At 43.0% G+C, this 17,960-nt stretch overlaps 2 protein-coding genes and 1 non-coding gene across 3 annotated transcripts in view; all 3 read right to left on the reverse strand.

The window, feature by feature from the left end:
- Positions 1 to 17,733, reverse strand: part of SLC9A8 (solute carrier family 9 member A8) — a 79,525-nt gene extending 61,792 nt beyond the window's left edge. The window contains exons 1-3 of the mRNA XM_058433265.1: positions 17,516 to 17,733; positions 15,276 to 15,457; positions 6,505 to 6,585 (exon numbers count right to left, since the gene is read on the reverse strand). Of these exons, the coding sequence (XP_058289248.1) occupies positions 6,505 to 6,585; positions 15,276 to 15,457; positions 17,516 to 17,541 (289 nt within the window). The 5' untranslated portion in view covers positions 17,542 to 17,733. The remainder of the gene's footprint in view (positions 1 to 6,504; positions 6,586 to 15,275; positions 15,458 to 17,515) is intronic.
- Positions 1,266 to 1,327, reverse strand: LOC116461545 (U7 small nuclear RNA). Its single transcript, XR_004246083.1, has one exon. It is a non-coding gene; the product is annotated as a U7 small nuclear RNA (small nuclear RNA).
- Positions 12,274 to 13,111, reverse strand: LOC116461112 (large ribosomal subunit protein uL30). The gene has a single exon (XM_032142569.3). It carries the CDS (start codon positions 13,089 to 13,091, stop codon positions 12,345 to 12,347), a length of 747 nt encoding a protein of 248 aa, XP_031998460.1. The 5' UTR covers positions 13,092 to 13,111; the 3' UTR covers positions 12,274 to 12,344.
- Positions 17,734 to 17,960: the final 227 nt, after the last annotated feature.

Raw genomic sequence — 17,960 nt, forward strand, 5'->3', positions numbered from 1 at the left:
CTGACCTCGTGATCTGCCCACCTTGGCCTCCCAAAGTGCTGTGATTATAGGCATGAGCCACCGTGCCCGTCCCCATGAGGTTTCTTCAAGTCCTTCGGTGGATTAACGATCTTTCCTGGTGAAGGAGGATACCAGCCGAGTTTCCCCCACATCAAGTTGCTGAGCAGCGAACTCACAGCCCCCATCTTACTACCCAACCATCCCCGACGCATGGGCCACTGAAAACATCCTCAAATGTATTAATAATCAGGTTACAAAGTGTAGAATCCCAGCACAAGTTCTCTCTCTCTCAAAAAAAAACCCAAAAAATATATATATACACATACACACACACTTATGTATTTGCACTGTGTTAAAAAGAAATACATGCATACACACACACACACACATCCATACTGTGCCATGCACTGTGCTAATGTGTAAAATATATTAATACATCATTATTATTAATATTATTATTATTTATTTGAGACAGAGTCTCACTCTGTCACCCAGGCTGGAGTGCAGTGGCACAATCTTGGCTCACTGCAACCTCCGTCTACCGGAATCAAGTGATTCTCCTGCCTCAGCCTCCTGAGTAGCTGGGATTACAGGTACATGCCACCATGCTTGGGTAATTTTTAAATTTTTAATAGAGATGGGGTTTTGCCATGTTGTCCAGGCTGGTCTCTAACTCCTGACGTCAAGGTGATCTGCCTGCCTCGGCCTCCCAAAGTGCTGGGATTACAGGCATGAGCCACTGTGCCAGGCACCCCCCACCCCCATTTTTTTTAAAATTAAAAACAATTTTTTGGCCAGGCACGGTGGCTCACGCCTGTAATTCCAACACTTTGGGAGGCCAAGGCGGTGATCACCTGAGGTCGGGAGTTCAAGACCAGCCTGACCAACATGAAGAAACCCCGTCTCTACTAAAAAATATATATATAAAATTAGGCGGGCTGCATTGGCTCATGCGTGTAATCCCAGCATTCTGGGAGGCCGAGGCAGGCGGATTACCTGATGTCAGGAGTTCGAGACCAGCCTGGCTAACATGGTGAAACCGTTTCTACTAAAAATGCAAAAAATTAGCTGGGCGTGGTGGAAGGCACCTGTAATCCCAACTACTCGGGAGGCTGAGGCAGGAGAATCACTTGAAACCGGGAGACGGAGGTTGCAGTGAGCTGAGATCGTGCCATTGCACTTCAGCCTGGGCGGCAAAAGTGAAACTCTGTCTCAAAAAAACAAACAAACAAACAAAAAAAAACAATTTTTTTTGGTGGGGGTATGGGGGCTTTCCAACAAAAACTGGAAAGCCTGCTAGACAAATTCTAAAAGAGCTGTAACTGGCCAAAAGTGCGATCCTTAAAAAACAAAAAAATTAAAATCTTTTAGTAGAAAACAAGAAGGAATAGAATTAAATAGCACAAATATGGTTTAAAAAGTTATGACAGGGGAGCACCTTTGTATATTCTATTTACCCGATGATTCAATCAAATCTAGTTTGTAAGTTAGATCACAGTTTTTCTAATGATCAGCAATATTAAGGCTAAACTTTGGCAACTGAAAGTCAAACTTCCAGCCCTCCACTTATAACCCTAATCTGGCCTTTTCTCACGCTAAAATAAAGCATGATTTTTGGGGTTAGGGGGAAACTCCTGTTTTTGGTATTATTCAACAGAGGATGCTGGCCATACGCTTACAAGTATTTCATTTTTTTTTCTTTTCCTTTTCCTTTTTTTTTTTTCGAGATGGAGTCTATCTGTTGCCCAGGCTGGAATGCAGTGGCGCGATCTCAGCTCACTGCAACCTCTGCCTCCCAGGTTCAAGCGATTCTCCTGCCCCATCCTCCTGAATAGCTGGGACTATAGGCGTGCACCACCATGCCTGACTAATTTTTGTTATTTTTAGTAGAGACAGGGTTTCGCCATGTTGGCCAGGTTGTTCTCGAACTCTTGACCTCAGGTGATCTGCCCGCCTCAGCCTCCCAAAGTGCTGGGATTACAGGCATGAGCCACTGCACCCAGCCTCATTTTCATTCCTTACAAATTTTAGCCTAAAATATATACATGAATCAGCATTACGCAGCCAGCAAAAAAATAAATATGGGCCGAGCACAGTGGCTCATGCCTATAATCCCAGCACCTTGGGAAGCTGAGGCAGGCAGATCACTTGAGGTCAGGAGTTCGAGACCAGCCTGGCCAACATGGTGAAACTCTGTCTCCACTAAAAATACAAAAATTAGCTGGGCATGGTGGCATGTGCCTGTAATCCCAGCTACTCAGGAGGCTGAGGCAGGAGAATCGCTTGAACCCAGGAGGCAGAGGTGGCAGTGTGCCGAGATCATGCCATTGCACTCCAGCCTGGGTGACAGAACGAGACTCTGTCTGAAAAAAAAAAAGATAAATAAATAAATATGTGAACTCAACTAATACATGGAAAGAACAGAAAAAATGCTATAAACTCAAATTAAACTATGTAAAGTCATCTAATACATACGGACATGTCTACATACGGACTGGAAGAGAATGAAACAAGATAAAAATAATTGTCAATAAACAGGATTTTTCTTTTTTCTATATATAGTAGTTGTTTAACTGTGCAAAAGAAATTAGTTTCTAAAAGGCCCAAACTACAGAATTCCACAAAGTATAGAAAGTATCCTGAAAGCTTTGAACAGGGGCCAAAGAACTCTTTAGAACTTCAGGTTGATACTATATTTTTATAAAGAATGAAAAGTGGCCAGATAGACACTCATTTAAAAATACAGTAAAGTAGAAGGGGGGAACATGTGCTTTTGGAGTGCAGATGGTCCTTTTCTATACTGACAATTTCTTAGGAACGCTGAACACCTAACTATAAAGCAAAAGACCAATAATGTCTCGAAATGACTGCAAGCTACAAAGCAACTTCTGGCAGGAGAGGAAAATTATCCCTGAAAGAATGAAAACCCTACTTTCTCTGGCAACTTCATCTAGATTCTTTTTTGGCACAAAAGTTGGAAATTCTTGAAATGGTAGATATCTCAATATTTTATTACACTTTGCTCCAGCTGGGGAAAAAAGTTTTCCTTCAATTTCTTTAGCTTTATGAAAAACAGAATTACTTTGATAGCTATGTCGGCATTTGCAAATTCTAACCAAATGTCCTTTAATACAATTTTTAAAAAGTACTTTCTGGACCTCAGCACTCTCCCTGGAAGTGCTCTTGGGTTTCCAGTCACCTGAGTTAGCAAGTAAGCATTGAAAGCAAGACTGCCTTTCTATCACTTCTCCCAAGACCTGGCTATTCAGGCTACGATTATTTCTGCAACATCAGTGAAGAAATGAACCTTGTAGATGGAGAGCTCTGGCTGACTCCCAACACCATTCCACCCCACTCCCAATTGAGGTCACCAGGTGGTCAGAGTTCATCCTGCAACTTTTGGTGCCAGAAAGAAGAGGAGGTCCTCTCTCCCACTGCAGTTACTGTTTTAATGGCTTACCACACCAAGAGCCTGTCTGAGAGCAGATCAGAATACCACAGCGAGAGAGCTTGCCTGACAGCGAAGCCGGGGAAAAGGGATTCACTGCTGAGGCATGGAGAAGAACTGGGTCCAGGAGACCTGATTCAGCTAAGTCTCAAGCTAATACTACCTGTAGTTTTGCCAGTTACATGAGTCAAGAGGTGAGTGCCCTTACCCCCACCAATTTTTTTGTTTGTTTATCTGTTTTGAGATAGAGTCTTGCTCTGTCACCCAGGCTGGAGTGCCCTGGCGTGACCAGGGCTCACTGCAACTTCCACCTCCCGGACTCAAGTGGTTCTATTGCTTCAGCCTCCAGAGTAGCTGGGATTACAAGCACCTGCCACCATGCCCAGCTAATTTTTCTATTTTTAGTAGAGACAAGGGTTTCACCATGTTGGCCAGGCTGGTCTCGAACTCCTGGCCTCAGGCGATCTATCCACCTCAGCCTCCCAAAGTGCTGGGATTACAGGCGTAAGCCACCACGCCTGGCCAATTTCTTTTCTTTTGAATTGGGTTTTGTCCCTTGAATGGAAAGAGTTCTATGTTAGTTAAGATGCTTTTAGTTGCAAGTAGAAGAACCTAGACTAAAAATGGCTTAAACAATAGATGTTGGTTTTGGTTTTTTTCTTTATTCCAAGTCAACAACAGCTGATAGATGTTTATTATCTCATATAAAAGGTAGCACTAAGATAGGAAGTTTCAGGGCTATCAACTCAACAAAGCAACAATACTATCAATAATCTGGGATTCCTATCTGTCCCCTTGGCAATCCTTAGCATTCTGGCTTTTGTCTTTGAGCCACAGTAGTTGCAAGATGGCTACCAGTCCACTAGGCATCACACCCTCATTGAGCAGCATCAAAGAAATGAAGGGGAAATTTCTCATCACTATCTGAGAGGAAAACATTTTCCAGGACCCACTACCTCATCACACTTCCCCTTGGTGTCACTGGCCAGAACTGGGTTTCACACTGCCTTGCCGCCTCCGCCCCTCTCAACTAATCATTGGCAAAGAAGAATGAAATTAACAGGATGGCAAAGACCAATCTTGACTTGGAGGGGCCCATCTTCCTTGAGCACACTGTGGCAAGATACCTGATCAAAATTGGGGTTCTATTTTCAAGGAAGAAAGGGGAAATGGCTCTTTGGTAAGCCACCAACAATGTCTGCTCTAAGTCCTAATAGAAGCACTGGTGTTCAGCAAGCTGCAGCTATCCAAACATACAAGAAACATGAGGAGCTTGAAATTCCAAACCAAATTATAAGAATTATCATTTTAGGCCGAGCGCGGTGGCTCATGCCTGTAATCCCAGCACTTTGGGAGGCCGAGGCGGGCGGATCACGAGGTCAGGAGATCGAGACCATCCTGGCTAACACAGTGAAACCCCGTCTCTACTAAAAATACAAAAAATTAGCCGGGCGAGGTGGCGGGTGCCTGTAGTCCCAGCTACTTGGGAGGCTGAGGCAGGAGAATGGCGTGAACCCTGGGGGGCAGAGCCTGCAGTGAGCCGAGATCGTGCCACTGCACTCCAGCCTGGGCGACAGCGAGACTCTGTCTCAAAAAAAAAAAAAAAAAAAAAGAATTATCATTTTAATTTTCATGTGTATAATATCTAAATACACACCAACTATAATTTTGATAGCAAATTTATTTAAGAAGCTATAAAACTGACCACACAACTGTAAATTCCTTGGAGTAGTTCTTAAAGCCTTTACCGAATGTCCCAGAATTATGGGTATTAGTCACATAGGTTCATTTCAATATGCCTAATAGCAGAAAGGAATGTTAATGAGCAAGACTCCTATTCTTAGAGCTCTACGACTACCTTACTAGCTAAGGTTGCTAGAATCTACCAAGATATATTGCTAAAAAACATGCTAAAAACAGAACAAGAACTTTTTGAGTAAAACTGGTTTCGACACCTGTACTGAAGGTCAACACTATCCAGTGGTGCCCATTCCTTAAAATATGGTATCACCTGGAGGTCATAAGGCATAAACGAGATAGATGACAATGTGAAGCCTCTCAAGCCAGGATCTGGCACTTAGTACTGAAGTCCAGGGAAAATACAGGAGAGTCTGAACCAAGGTGGTAGGACTGCTGGGGTGATGGGAGGAGGGGGAGGCTAGTGAACAGAGTCTGAACAGTCATTTCCAAAGCTAACCTAAACAATAACTATCTTGTGAAAGAATTACTACTCCACTAAAGATCTACCAGGCAATGAAAGTTAATTTCTAAACATCAGCAGCGATCAGGAAAAATTAAACACCATCAGTAGGCAAGTGGAAACTAGTAAAAGTGACTGCAATATAATAAACTGATAAAAAGCTTTGGCTGACCTTAGCAAGACTTTATTTACTGTGCCTTACATGTCTCCACCCACATTTTAGCCTTGAACTTACACTTACTGAAATTCCCCACTTCTTCCTTCACTAACCACTTCAATGAACTTGTGTGTGCATTCACACCTGTTATTACACGGGTTCATTCACTGCAACTAGATCTCAACAGTTAACTGGTACAGGAAACAAAACAGAAATGTAAGTGGGGTAGAGCAGAATGCTCTCTGAAGACTTTAGACCTGACTCTGGCATTAAGTGAGCCATTTCTTCCTCCTAAACTGTAAAGTCAGAGTCCCTTCTGTCTATAAAATTGAGTGATTCTATGAAGTGTCATTACTTACCTTAGTTGAGTTGGATGTCAGCCTAGCCTAGCAGTAGAGGTCAATGTTCTCCAAGGGTAGTTCTACCAGAAGTAAAAGGCTAAGAAAGGGCCTTTGAGCTGTACAGAGCTGTATGGCCCTTGGGCTTCTACATGACCTTCAGGAGGTCACTACCCTTCTTGAGCCCCAGCGTCCTCACCTGTAAAATGGGATCATAACACCCTTAGGGCAGGTTGCAGTGAGGATTAAATGAGATCAGGGATGTGATGCATCTCTTGTGGTTCTTGGCACTAAAGAGGCACTCAAAAAAATGGTAGTTATTGTTACTGCTTTTATTATGGAATCACCAATACACACTTACCTAAAGAAACAACAGCAACACTCTCTGGCAAGAAATGTAATCTGTATCGGATCAGTAAATGCACCAATATGATGCAGATAGCTGTGGAAAAAAAAATAATACATTGTTTTAAAAAAAACACCCAATTCTGAATGATAAACACCAAGTTCAAGTCAGTGGTTATTTCTGGGGGGTCCTCACAGAAATGGACAATTAGAATAACACAGTGAACTTCAGCTGTGTTTTTCATGTCTCATTTCTTAAACTGGAGGTACATTTACCATGTTTATTATATTTTCTCTATACTTCCTTGTCTGCCTGAACTAGTTTGTTGCCCAGTAGTTATTGGAAGAGGAACAGAAATCTAATTTTTTTGAGACAGAGTCTCACTGTGTCACCCAGGCTAGAGTGCAGTGGTATGATCTAGGGTCACTGCAGTCTCAACTTCCCAGGCTCAGGTGATTCTCCCATCTCAGCCTCCCAAGTAGCTGGGACTAGAGGTGCATGACACCACACCCAGCTAATTTTTTTGTATTTTTAGTAGAGACAGGGTTTCACCACAATGCACAGGCTGGTCAACTCTTGGGCTTAAGCAATCCACTCACCTTGGCCTCCCAAAGTGCTGGGATTACAGGCGTGAGCCACAGTGCCCAGCCAGAAATCTATTTTTTAATATAAGCTGTTAAACCTTATACAATTATTTAAAATTATTCAAATTTTTCTGATTCTGAGAAATGGTCTTCAACTTTTTGGAAGTGATTATCAACTGGAACACTATATGGTGAAGAGGAAGTCAAGGAAATCAATCACTTTTACATAAATGTAACTGCAACAGATTGCATTGACACCAATTATTTTGCCATCATGTGACTGCCTCTTAACATAGAGGGAAGTGAGGGTTTTACCAACAGGAAAAAGTAAATACTTTGGTTTGGTGACAAGAACATCAGAGATCTGAATATGGAACACTCCTGCTCCCCAGCTGGGTACAGCTGTGTCCTGCCATTCCCATCAGCTGAGGGCTTCCCATGAGCCATGAACTAGGCTGAACACCCCAAATATTCTCTCATTTAATCCTCCAACCTCTCTCGGAATTAGCTGTCATTACCACTATCTTCTCTGATTACAGATCAGAAAACTGAGGCTTCAAGACATCACAGCCCCTGTCACACCACTGGTAGGTGCTGCAGTATTGAGTCAGATTCCAAATCTGTGCTCTTAACCACAGCGTACCCCACCACCTCCCTCCTGGCTGGATGCCTTCATTCCTCAACTTCCAAAACAATAATGTCTAACTTTCCTCACAGAGGTGTTGTCATGAAAGAAAATAAGAAGGTGTAAAATAAAACGATTTGAAAGGGATATTTCTGCTCCCCCCCACCCCTGGCAAAAAATTAGGGTACTTCACAAAAATTATTCCTCAATGTAATTTCCTAATCCAAATGTTAGCGTGCATGTCTCTTTCTTTTATTGGGCACCTAGATGGCATACCAGCTCATCAACCACAGTATTAATAGGACTAAAATTAATTTTGTTATTTTTTTCAAGGAAATGTTTAAACAATCCACATGCCTGTTAACTGGTCACCCTCAGAGGCTGCATTGACAAATTAGGTTTCTTTAATCCCACCAAAAAACACTAGGTGGCCAGAGTGCTGTAAATGTAGACATTTTGTCCTCTTTTCATTCTGTGCTTTAAACTATCAATCTGTGGTGTTATTTTTATACAAATATTTAACCTAGTTAGAAATCCTACATTAAATACGAAGGGCAAGAAAAAAGTTCCAGTGCATAAACATAACATGTGACTAATGAACATACCCAATGTCTAGACAAAACAAAAAACCGCAAATAAGCACATAAGTGGACAGAAAATAGACCAAGAGAGTTGAACCAGTTTCTGCTCCTCCTTCGTACCAAGCTAGATTTTTAAAAATTTAAGTTATTCTCATAAATAGATCAAACAACTCTTTGCAGCTTTAAGAGCAAAAGGTGAAACTGTCTATTAACAGAAAGAGTTAATATAAGGCTCATCAATGCCAAGTAATAGCCTTCAGCCATTAAAAAGAATAAAGTCAGAAAAGACAATCCATAGAAGGGGAGAAAATATTTGCAAATCATATATCTGATAAAGGAGTACTATCCACAATATATAAAGAACTCTTAAACTCAACAGCCAAGAGACAAACACCACAGCTTTTAAACGGGCATAGGACATGAATAGACAAAAGATGCTCAACATCAATAGTCACAAGGGAAACTAAAATCAAAATACAATGATTCACTGGAAGGACATGTAAGATTTAAAAAAAAAATACACTGAGGGCCCGGCATGGTGGCTCACACCTGTAATCCCAGCACTTTGGGAGGCTGAGGCAAGCAGATCAAGTGAGGTTGGAGTTCAAGACCAGCCTGGCCAACATGGTGAAATGCTGTCTCTACTAAAAATACAAAAATTAGCAGGGTGTGGTGGTTCACACCTGAATCCCAGCTATATGGGAGGCTGAGACAGGAGAATCACTTGAATCCAGGAGGTAGAGGTTGCAGTGAGCCAAGATCGTGGCACTGCACTCTACCCTGGGAGACAGGGCAAGATTCCATCTCAAAAAAAAAAAAACAAAAAAAATACAATTTCATATCCACTAGGATAGCTATAATTTTTTTCTTTTTTTTCCCCGAGACAGAGTCTCGCTCTGTCACCCAGGCTGGAGTGCAGTGGTGCGATCTCAGCTCACTGAAACCTCCACCTCCCAGGTTCAAATGATTCTAGTGCCTCAGCCTCTCGGATAGCTGGGATTATAGGTGTATGCCACCACAACCAGGCCCAGCTAATTTTTTTGTATTTTTAGTAGAGACAGGGTTTTGCCATATTGCCAGGCTGGTCTCGAACTCCTGCCCGCCTCAGCCTCCCAAAGTGCTGAGATTGCAGGTATGAGCCACCACACCCAGTCTATCATTTTTTTAAAACCAGAAAACAAGTGATGGCAAGAACATGGAGAAACTGGAACCTCTGTAAAATGGTGCAGCCCCTGTGGAAAACATTTGTCAGTTTCTGAGAAAGTTAAACATAGAGTAACCATTTGACTCGGCAATTCCACTTCCCAGTATATATCCAAAAGAAATAAAAACATTTATCCACATAAAGGCCTGTACACAAATGTTCACAGCAGCAGTATTCACAATAGCCAAAAGGTAGAAACAATCCAAATGTTCACTGATGAATGAATAAACATCATGTGGCATATCCATACAGTGGAATATTACTCAGCCATAAAAAGGAATGCAATTCTAACATATGCTATAACACGAATCTTGAGAATATTATGCTAATAGAAACCAGACACAAAAGGCCACATATTATATGGTTTCATTTATATGAAATATTCTAAATAGGCAAATTCCTAGAGACAGAAAGCAGAATAGTGGTTGCCAAGGACTAGAAGAGGGAGGGATGGGGAATGACTGCTTTTAATGGTTTTCTTTTGGGGTGATGAAAATGTTCTGAAACTAGATAGTAGTGACGGCTGCACAACATTGTGAATGTACTAGATGCTGCTGAACTACATTTTAAAGCGTTTAAAACTGTAAATGTATGTTTTTACTACAAAAAAAAAAAAAAAGAATGAGATAGACAGAAAAAACACCAACACAATGATCTCCAAGACATTCTGTGAGATGAAAAGGCAAGTTACGGGACCCCATTTATGTCAAAACAAATTCGCAACTCCAAACATGTATTATTTGTGTTTGTGCACGTACTTATGAATATACATCTGTATACGCAAAAACAAGCACGTTTTCAAGTATACTCGGAAAAAAACTGAGCAAGAAAGGGCAAACACTTCTGTGTGGTATGGAGGGTGTGCTTCCAATTTTTCAGGCCTGGAGTAATGACTATGGAAAATATATAAAACACATATCAATTATAATAACTCCATTAAGTTTCAAGGCCCATAAAATGTATGTGTCAAATGTTAATTGTTAATCTAGTGCAAGTAAATAACAATGATTCCCCATTTTTTCTTGTGGAGTCAGAGATCAACAAGGGTTAAATGCAAGTCAACTGATTTCAAGCTTCTAGAAGTCAAAAGTAACTATAGAGTTTTATCATCCCTTCTCAACAAAGAGGAACACACTGTAATCCTGTCATGTGCTTACAGGACACAAAAGTTACCATTTCATTTGAATTAACTAAAAGAGTAACCAAAAGTGGCAAATGAATTCCAGGTCAGGAGTTCTGAGGTCTAGAATAAACAAACTATGGGCTAATTTCCCTTAATTCACTTGAGTTCATTTATTCATGAATTAGCAAGTTACCTAATAACAGTAATTTTTAAAACATTATCAGGTTTACATTGTTTGAACTGGGTGTGGTGGCTCATGCCTATAATCCCAGCACTTTGGGAGGCTGAGGAAGGTGGATCATCTGAGGTCAAGAGTTCAAGACCAGCCTGGCCAACATGGCGAAACCCCATCTCTATTAAAAATACAAAAATTAGCTGGGTATGGTGGTGGGCACCTATAACCCCAGCTACTTGGGAGGCTGAGGCAGGAGAATCACTTGAACCCGGGAGGCGGAAGTTGCAGTGAGGTAAGATCACACCACTGCACTCCAGCCTGGGCAACAGAACGAGATTCCATCTCGGGGGGAAAAAAAATTTTTCAATGTTTGGATATCTAATCAGAAATAAAATAACATGCAACAGGCAAACAATGCCTTAAATTTACTTAAAAAGAAAGCATCATTCTGTTTTGGTAATACATGCTGACCTCCACATAAGCAGAGACACTAACTCATAAACTATCAAGAATTTGATTAGGTAAAAATGAAACCTATCTAACACTGGTGTGACTCTAGAGTCTAGGTTTATAATCTGTTTGGAGAGGGCAATCCAAGAGAAATATACAGCAAGGTCAGCCTTTCTGGCCCCAAAGATGTATTAACACTGGGCAGGATTTTGCCTGGTTTAAAAAGTACATTATGGAAACCTGTTTTGTGGTCTTTTGTACAGCTAACCTTAAATGCTCCACGCCCTGGAAGTTACTTTAAAAGTCATATTATACTTTTCAATTTCCCTTAAAAAAAGTGATTACAAAAGTTTTTTTTTTTTTCCAGGCCCGCCTTTCATATTGTCTAACATATCAAATTGACAGCAGTGTAAATAGACTAATACTCCTTAATCCTGAAGGAAGACTTCAGCTACTAAAGATTTCTTAATCAAGAAAAGAAATGCTTTTCTTCTTTGTCTTCAACTACTATCACAAAAGAAAAAGAAAATAAAACAAAAGAGAGTCCTTCATTGTTGAAGTAATCCCCTGGAAATAGAATTCAACTACATTTGCAGGGTAAAAAATTACCAGGGTGTATTAAATCTATATGAGACATTGTATACTTCTGGTCTGTGTACTTTTTCAGTATCGGTTTAAAAGTTTCTAAAACTATGACAGACAATGATGAGTCCTAGGATTTCAAATAAAAAGACTATTATTAAAATCTTTTATTTTTTATTTTTTGTAGAGATAGAGCCTCACTATGTTGCCCAGGCTGGTCTCAAATCGCTGGCCTCAAGTGTATTATTAAAATTCTTTGACCACTTACCAGAGACTGAATATAAATGTAAGAGAAGTTATACTTTCCTTAATAAACAGTCCTAATACACATCAGAGAAATAAAAAAAAAAAGTTCCACCTTTCAACTTTCTGAAAAGATCTAATCTCATTAGGAATATGACTTTGGTATCATTAAAGAAAAGCAGCAAATGCAATGTTTGTTTCACTTTCTTTTTTTTTTTTTTTTTTCAGTTTGAGAGCAGGTACTGTTTATTAACCAACCAGCTTAGAAAAATAATCATGGTAGACACCTTAGTTCATTCTTCTAATAAGCCTGTTGATCTGGTCCTCCCTGTTGCCAGCATCTCCACCTTCTACAAAATGGGTTGTCTTTTTCTTCATTCCACCTCGTGGAGAAGACAATTTGAAGGGCCACAGGAAGTTATTTGCCTCTTTGAAGCGTTTTCCAACAGTATAGATCTCATGAATCAGATCCTCCATGCAGATGATGCCGTATTTACCAAGAGATCGAGCAATCAAAGCGTTATCTGTCAAAGCAATTCGCTTCTTATTGATTTTGCCATAACCACGCTTGTAGATTAGTTCATTTACTGACTTCAGATTGGGGTACCCCCATGCAATATATGGCTCTACAATCCTCAGCATGTTAATCGAAGCCTTGTTGAGCTTCACAAAGGTTCCATTGAAGATTTGACGAAGGCGAAGCAGCTGCAACACCTTTCGAACCTTTGGGCTCACGCCGTTGATACCTCTGATTCTGATGACAAACGCCAATTTGGGTTCTGCAGGTACATAGAAGTTGCCAGCTTTTCTTGCCATCCTCGCCATTCGAATTTCAGTTCTGTACATTTGCCTATATTCCTTGTGATAGTGCTTTGCTTTTTCATAGATAAGCTTCCTCCTTGCCTTTCGAAGCATCTTTTGGGCAAATTTCTTTCTCAGGCGCTTGATCTTCAGCTCTGCGAAATTCTTTCGCTTTTTCTTAAGGGTTTCTGGCACAGCAGGAACCTCCTTCTTCTTCTCTTCTACGCCCTCCATGGTTCCAGCCGGAAAAAGAGGCTGTTTCACTTTCAAACAAGAATTTATTTTTGTGTGTGTGTGTGGCGGGGGTGGAGGATGGAGTTTCCCTCATCACTCAGGCTGGAGTGCAGTGGCGCGATCTTGGCTTACTGCAACCTCCACCTCCTGGGTTCAAGTGATTCTCCTGCCTCAGCCTCCCGAGTAGCTGAGATTACAGACGCCCACCACCATGTCCCATTAAAATTTTTTGTATTTTTAGTAGAGTTGGGGTCACCGTGTTGGCCAGGCTGGTCTCGAACTCCTGACTATAGATGATCCACGCGAAAGTGCTGGGATTATAGGTGTGAGCCACCGCACCCAACCAAACAAGAATTTGGATTTGGCCCAGCGCGGTGGCTCACACCTGTAATCCCGCACTTTGGGAGGCTGAGGCAGGAGGATCACAAGGTCAGGAGATCAAGACCATCCTGGCCAACACAGTGAAAAGCCATCTCTACTAAAAATACAAAAAATTAGCTGAACGTGGTGGCAGGCACCTGTAGTCCCAGCTACTCGGGAGGCTGAGGCAGGAGAATGGCGTGAACCTGGGAGGCAGAGCTTGCAGTGAGCCGAGATAACGCCACTGCACTCCAGCCTGGGCGACAGAGCAAGCCTCTGTCTCAAAAAAAAAAAAAAAAGAATTTGAACTTGGGTCAAACTCAAAGCTATTTATTCCTTAGCTAATCAAAAGTGGTTGTGTAGTTTCAACTGGATTCCTTTTTTTTTTTTTTTTTAGAAATGGAGTTATAGGCACACTGGGAGGCATTTAAGTTTTTGTCTTTTATCTAAACCTCTCGACTGGCATCTGGTAACCTAGTTATCAGTCTCTAGTCTCCTATCAGCCTGGTATGACAATCACTTGACTTCTCTATGCTGAAATTTCCTCACACACTAAAAGAGAAGGTTGAACAAAATTAGTTTTTTTTTTTTAAGGCAGTGTCTCTCTGTCACCCAGGCTAGAGTATAGTGGCACGATCTTGGCTCACTGCAGCCTCCACTTTCCAGGTTCAAGCAATTCTCCTGCCTCAGCCTCCTGAGTAGCTGGGATTACAGGCATATATCACCACACCCGGCTAATTTTTGTAATTTCAGTAGAGACAGGGTTTCACCATGTTGGCCAGGCTGGTCTGGAACTCCTGACCTCAAATAATCCATCTGCCTCGGCCTCCCAAAGTGTTGGTATTACCAGCATGAGCCACCACACCCGGCCCAAAATGAGGTTTTCAGAGAGTGAATGTATTTAAACAAAAATAGTACATAACTAAATTAACAATACAGGTGGTGCACAGATACGGCAAAAGTCATGACCATGGTTAATCAGAATGACAGAGGTTAAGGAAAACAGGGTGCTGGGGCAAGGGTTTCTGCTCTTTCAATCAGCAGCAAAACCATTAAATAAAATTCACATGGAAGTCTAATAAATATGAACACAAAATACTGCTCTGATTGAAGCTAGGAGCAGGGGGTCAGATATTCTCCCATCTGACTCCTCCCACCTCCTGCCATCCCATCCCCTGCTCCTTCATCCCCTGCACAGGCGCATACTCCTTTGAGTAGAACTTGAAATCCATTAAACTAGATGTTCAAGATTCTTTTTTTTTTTTTTTGAGACAGTCTCGCTCTGTCATCCAGGCTGGAGTGCAGTGGCGTGATCTCGGCTCACTGCAACCTCTGCCTCCCAGGTTCAAGTGATTCTCATGCCTCAGCCTCCTGAGTAGCTGTGATTACAGGCATACGCCACTATGCCTAGCTAATTTTTGTATTTTTAGTAAAGACAGGGTTTCACCATGTTGGCCAGGCTGGTCTTGAACTCCTAACCTCAAGTGATCCACCCAAGTCTCCCAAAGTGCTGAGATGTCAGGCGTGAGCCACCGCGCCAGGCCTCAAGATTCTTTCTAGGCCAAAATAATTTTAATCCTTCTTTCAAAGGCTAAGATATTACATTAAGAGCTCTTCAGAACTTGCTAAGCACCATGATTTTATAAAGAAGAGAGTTCCCTGTTATGATGTTATAAACTGATCATGTTCCCTCAGTGTTTGATATGAAAACCAAATGGGAGGAAGACTTGACACAGTCAAGAGGAGTGACAGGGTTAAACACACAGACCGAGCACACAGACACTGGGGATGGCAGATGATAGGAACGACTGTGTCCATATTCACCTAGGACAAGGAGGCTGAAGAAAATGGTCATGCCGCTGGACTGCTCCTCTTGCTGGGCCTGCTCCCCTGTCTGCACGGGGAGGATGGGCTTGCCAGGGGTCGGGAGCACCAGTTTCGTCGTGACAACCAGGGTGGTGTGGAGGGTAACATTGAAACCCTCGTGAGTTGTATTGGGGAACCTCCTGGAGGACACAAAAAGCATAATTAAATAACGGAAAAGGGTCCCAAAACATCAATTCACACATCTCACACCAGAAAGAGAAGCTGTCCAAGAACTTTATGGGATTCAGAAGTCTTGTAACTAACAGGCAGGCCTTTGAGAGAAACTTATTAAGAAAATCCCCGCCTGCACAGAACAAGGGTACCAGTGGCCTCTGGTGCTTCTGAATACAGCCACTTAGAGGACAGGAACGATAGGGAATCAGAGCCAGTATAGAAATGAAATGCTGCCTGCTCTTTGGCAAATACTGGGGGATTTAAAGGGAGGCAAACTGGAGTCTCATCACTTTCCAAGGTCCAACACTGTTTACTTAGCACCTTTGTTTCTCCAATTTACATTATTTTCCTTGCATTATTTCTGCAAGTTGAAGAAGCCACCTGAATTTGCCCAGTTGTTGATCTGGGCATGCCCTAACCTACTTGACAAAATCCTTCTCAGATTTCAAACGGCTCAAATGTCACCTCCTATTACCCCACCTTACCTCACCCGACTTTACCTACTCCACTGCATATGTTCCCACAGCTCTTTCACACTGTGCTGGGATTGTGAACTAGTACAATATTGCTATAATAACTGTAATTGTGACTATAAAAGTTAATATTTTCTGAGCACTGCTTTATTCCAGGAACTAGGTAACACACTACCTCTCATTTAATAGGTATAACATGTCTGATGGGGTATGATTACTTTCCGTTTTTTACTCATGCATAGCTAAGGCTCAGGGAGGTTGCAAAACTTCACCAACAACTGTTAGTGGCAGAATCAAGCTGAAAACCCAAACTTGAAATCGCTGGGCTATACTGCCTCTTTTGTGCTGCTGAGGCCCTGTTTAGTGTTTGGGATGGAGCAGCTGCTCAGTAAATAACTGATTACATGAAATGACCCCCATATGGCCAAGAAATATATTTAAAAAGTTATCAGCTGAAGGACTCCAGTATCAATGAAGGGGTTCCTTATTCATCTTCACATACTCATTCCACAAACAGTGAAAGGGCATCCACAATCTGCAACAGACTCTGCCCTGCAGGTATGGAGATGACTTTTGGACTTGCCCAAAAGTACCTGGAGGACGCAGTCCATCCTTCCCTATCTTCCCTTGTCCAGCTAACCCCCTTCCTCTCTACACACCAGCCATGCTGCCTGTCACTCAAAAGCACTAAACTCTTTGAGCCAGGCCTTTTGAACCTGATATTATTTCTCCTATCCCTCCTTCTGGTCATTCAAGTTTCTGCTGAATGTCAGTTTTTCCTGAGTGGACTCCCCAACCCTAACTCTATTCTGCTTCCTTCAGAACACTTAACCCATTCATGCCAGAGGTTGCAATTTTTAGAACTGCAGACATGTGAGAAAAATCAGACCTTGGCGATGACCTTGAGCAGTAGGATATAAATAACTCCCACATGCTTAGCGTTCCAATAATGGAACACCAGGCACAAACAGGGTTAATTAATCACGATCTGAAACCATCTTGACTAATTATGGTCTTCTTTTCCCACTAGAATGGAAGCTCCCAGAGAGCGGCTCCTGGTCGGCCTCCTTTCCAACCACCTGCCCAGGACCTGGAATTGAGTAGATGGCTAACAGTTAATGACTGAATGAAACTTAGTGAAGGAGAAAGACATGAAAACTGATCGTTACAGAGGAGGCGACTGGCTAAGTAGGAGCTGGGTGTGGAGAACCCGGACGACTTCCTGGAGGAGGCGGAAGAGGGCTCAGTAACCATGAGATTACCGAAAACTGGGAAAGTAAATATGGGTTGTATTTTCCGCAAGACGGCTCTCGGGGCCGGCGCTGGGCAGCTGATTCCCAGCTCGAGGGACCGACCTCCAGGGGAACGCAAGGCCCACCTGGGCCCAGACCCGCCCATCCCGCCCTCCTCGTAGGCACCGGCTTGGTCAGTCCTGGCCAACCAGCAAAAGAAGCTCCGCCTTCCGGGGCCGGAGGGCGGCCTGAGGCGCTCGCTGTCACCCGCCGGGGCCCAGCCCCGCCGCCTCCGCCGCCCGGGAAAAAGCCCACTCACTCCTCTTCCGCCATCTTCTCCCCCATCCCGCGGAGCTTCCAGGACCACCGAGTTCGGAGCCGCGGGGCTAGCAGAACCCGCTTTTGCTTCCGGCTTCCGCTGGAGGCGCGGGCGGGCGAGCGGGAGGCGGGGCCTCGGCCGCGCGAGGGCGGCCCTCTGTCCCTCCGTCTCAGTGGCCCGAGGGTGGGAGAAAGCGCGTGGGAGGATTGCCTCTTAGTCTTTCCCGGGGCTTTCGGGACGCTTGTCCGGCCTGGGCCACATGACCACCTGGGGCCGAGAGATTCCGGCTTTTCCCCATCACAGGGCGGGGACGTTTTGGGGAAACTCCTGTGAGGTCACTGTGACTCACCCTGAGGGGAAGCAAGCACCCCCCACCCAGTGCCCTCGACTTCGCTGTGCTAAAAGAGTTTGAAAAAGGATGCCCAGCCTGTAGCCTAAGCCGAGA

Source organism: Hylobates moloch, unplaced genomic scaffold, assembly GCF_009828535.3.
Source record: "Hylobates moloch isolate HMO894 unplaced genomic scaffold, HMol_V3 SCAFFOLD_21, whole genome shotgun sequence".
NCBI lineage: Eukaryota > Metazoa > Chordata > Mammalia > Primates > Hylobatidae > Hylobates > Hylobates moloch.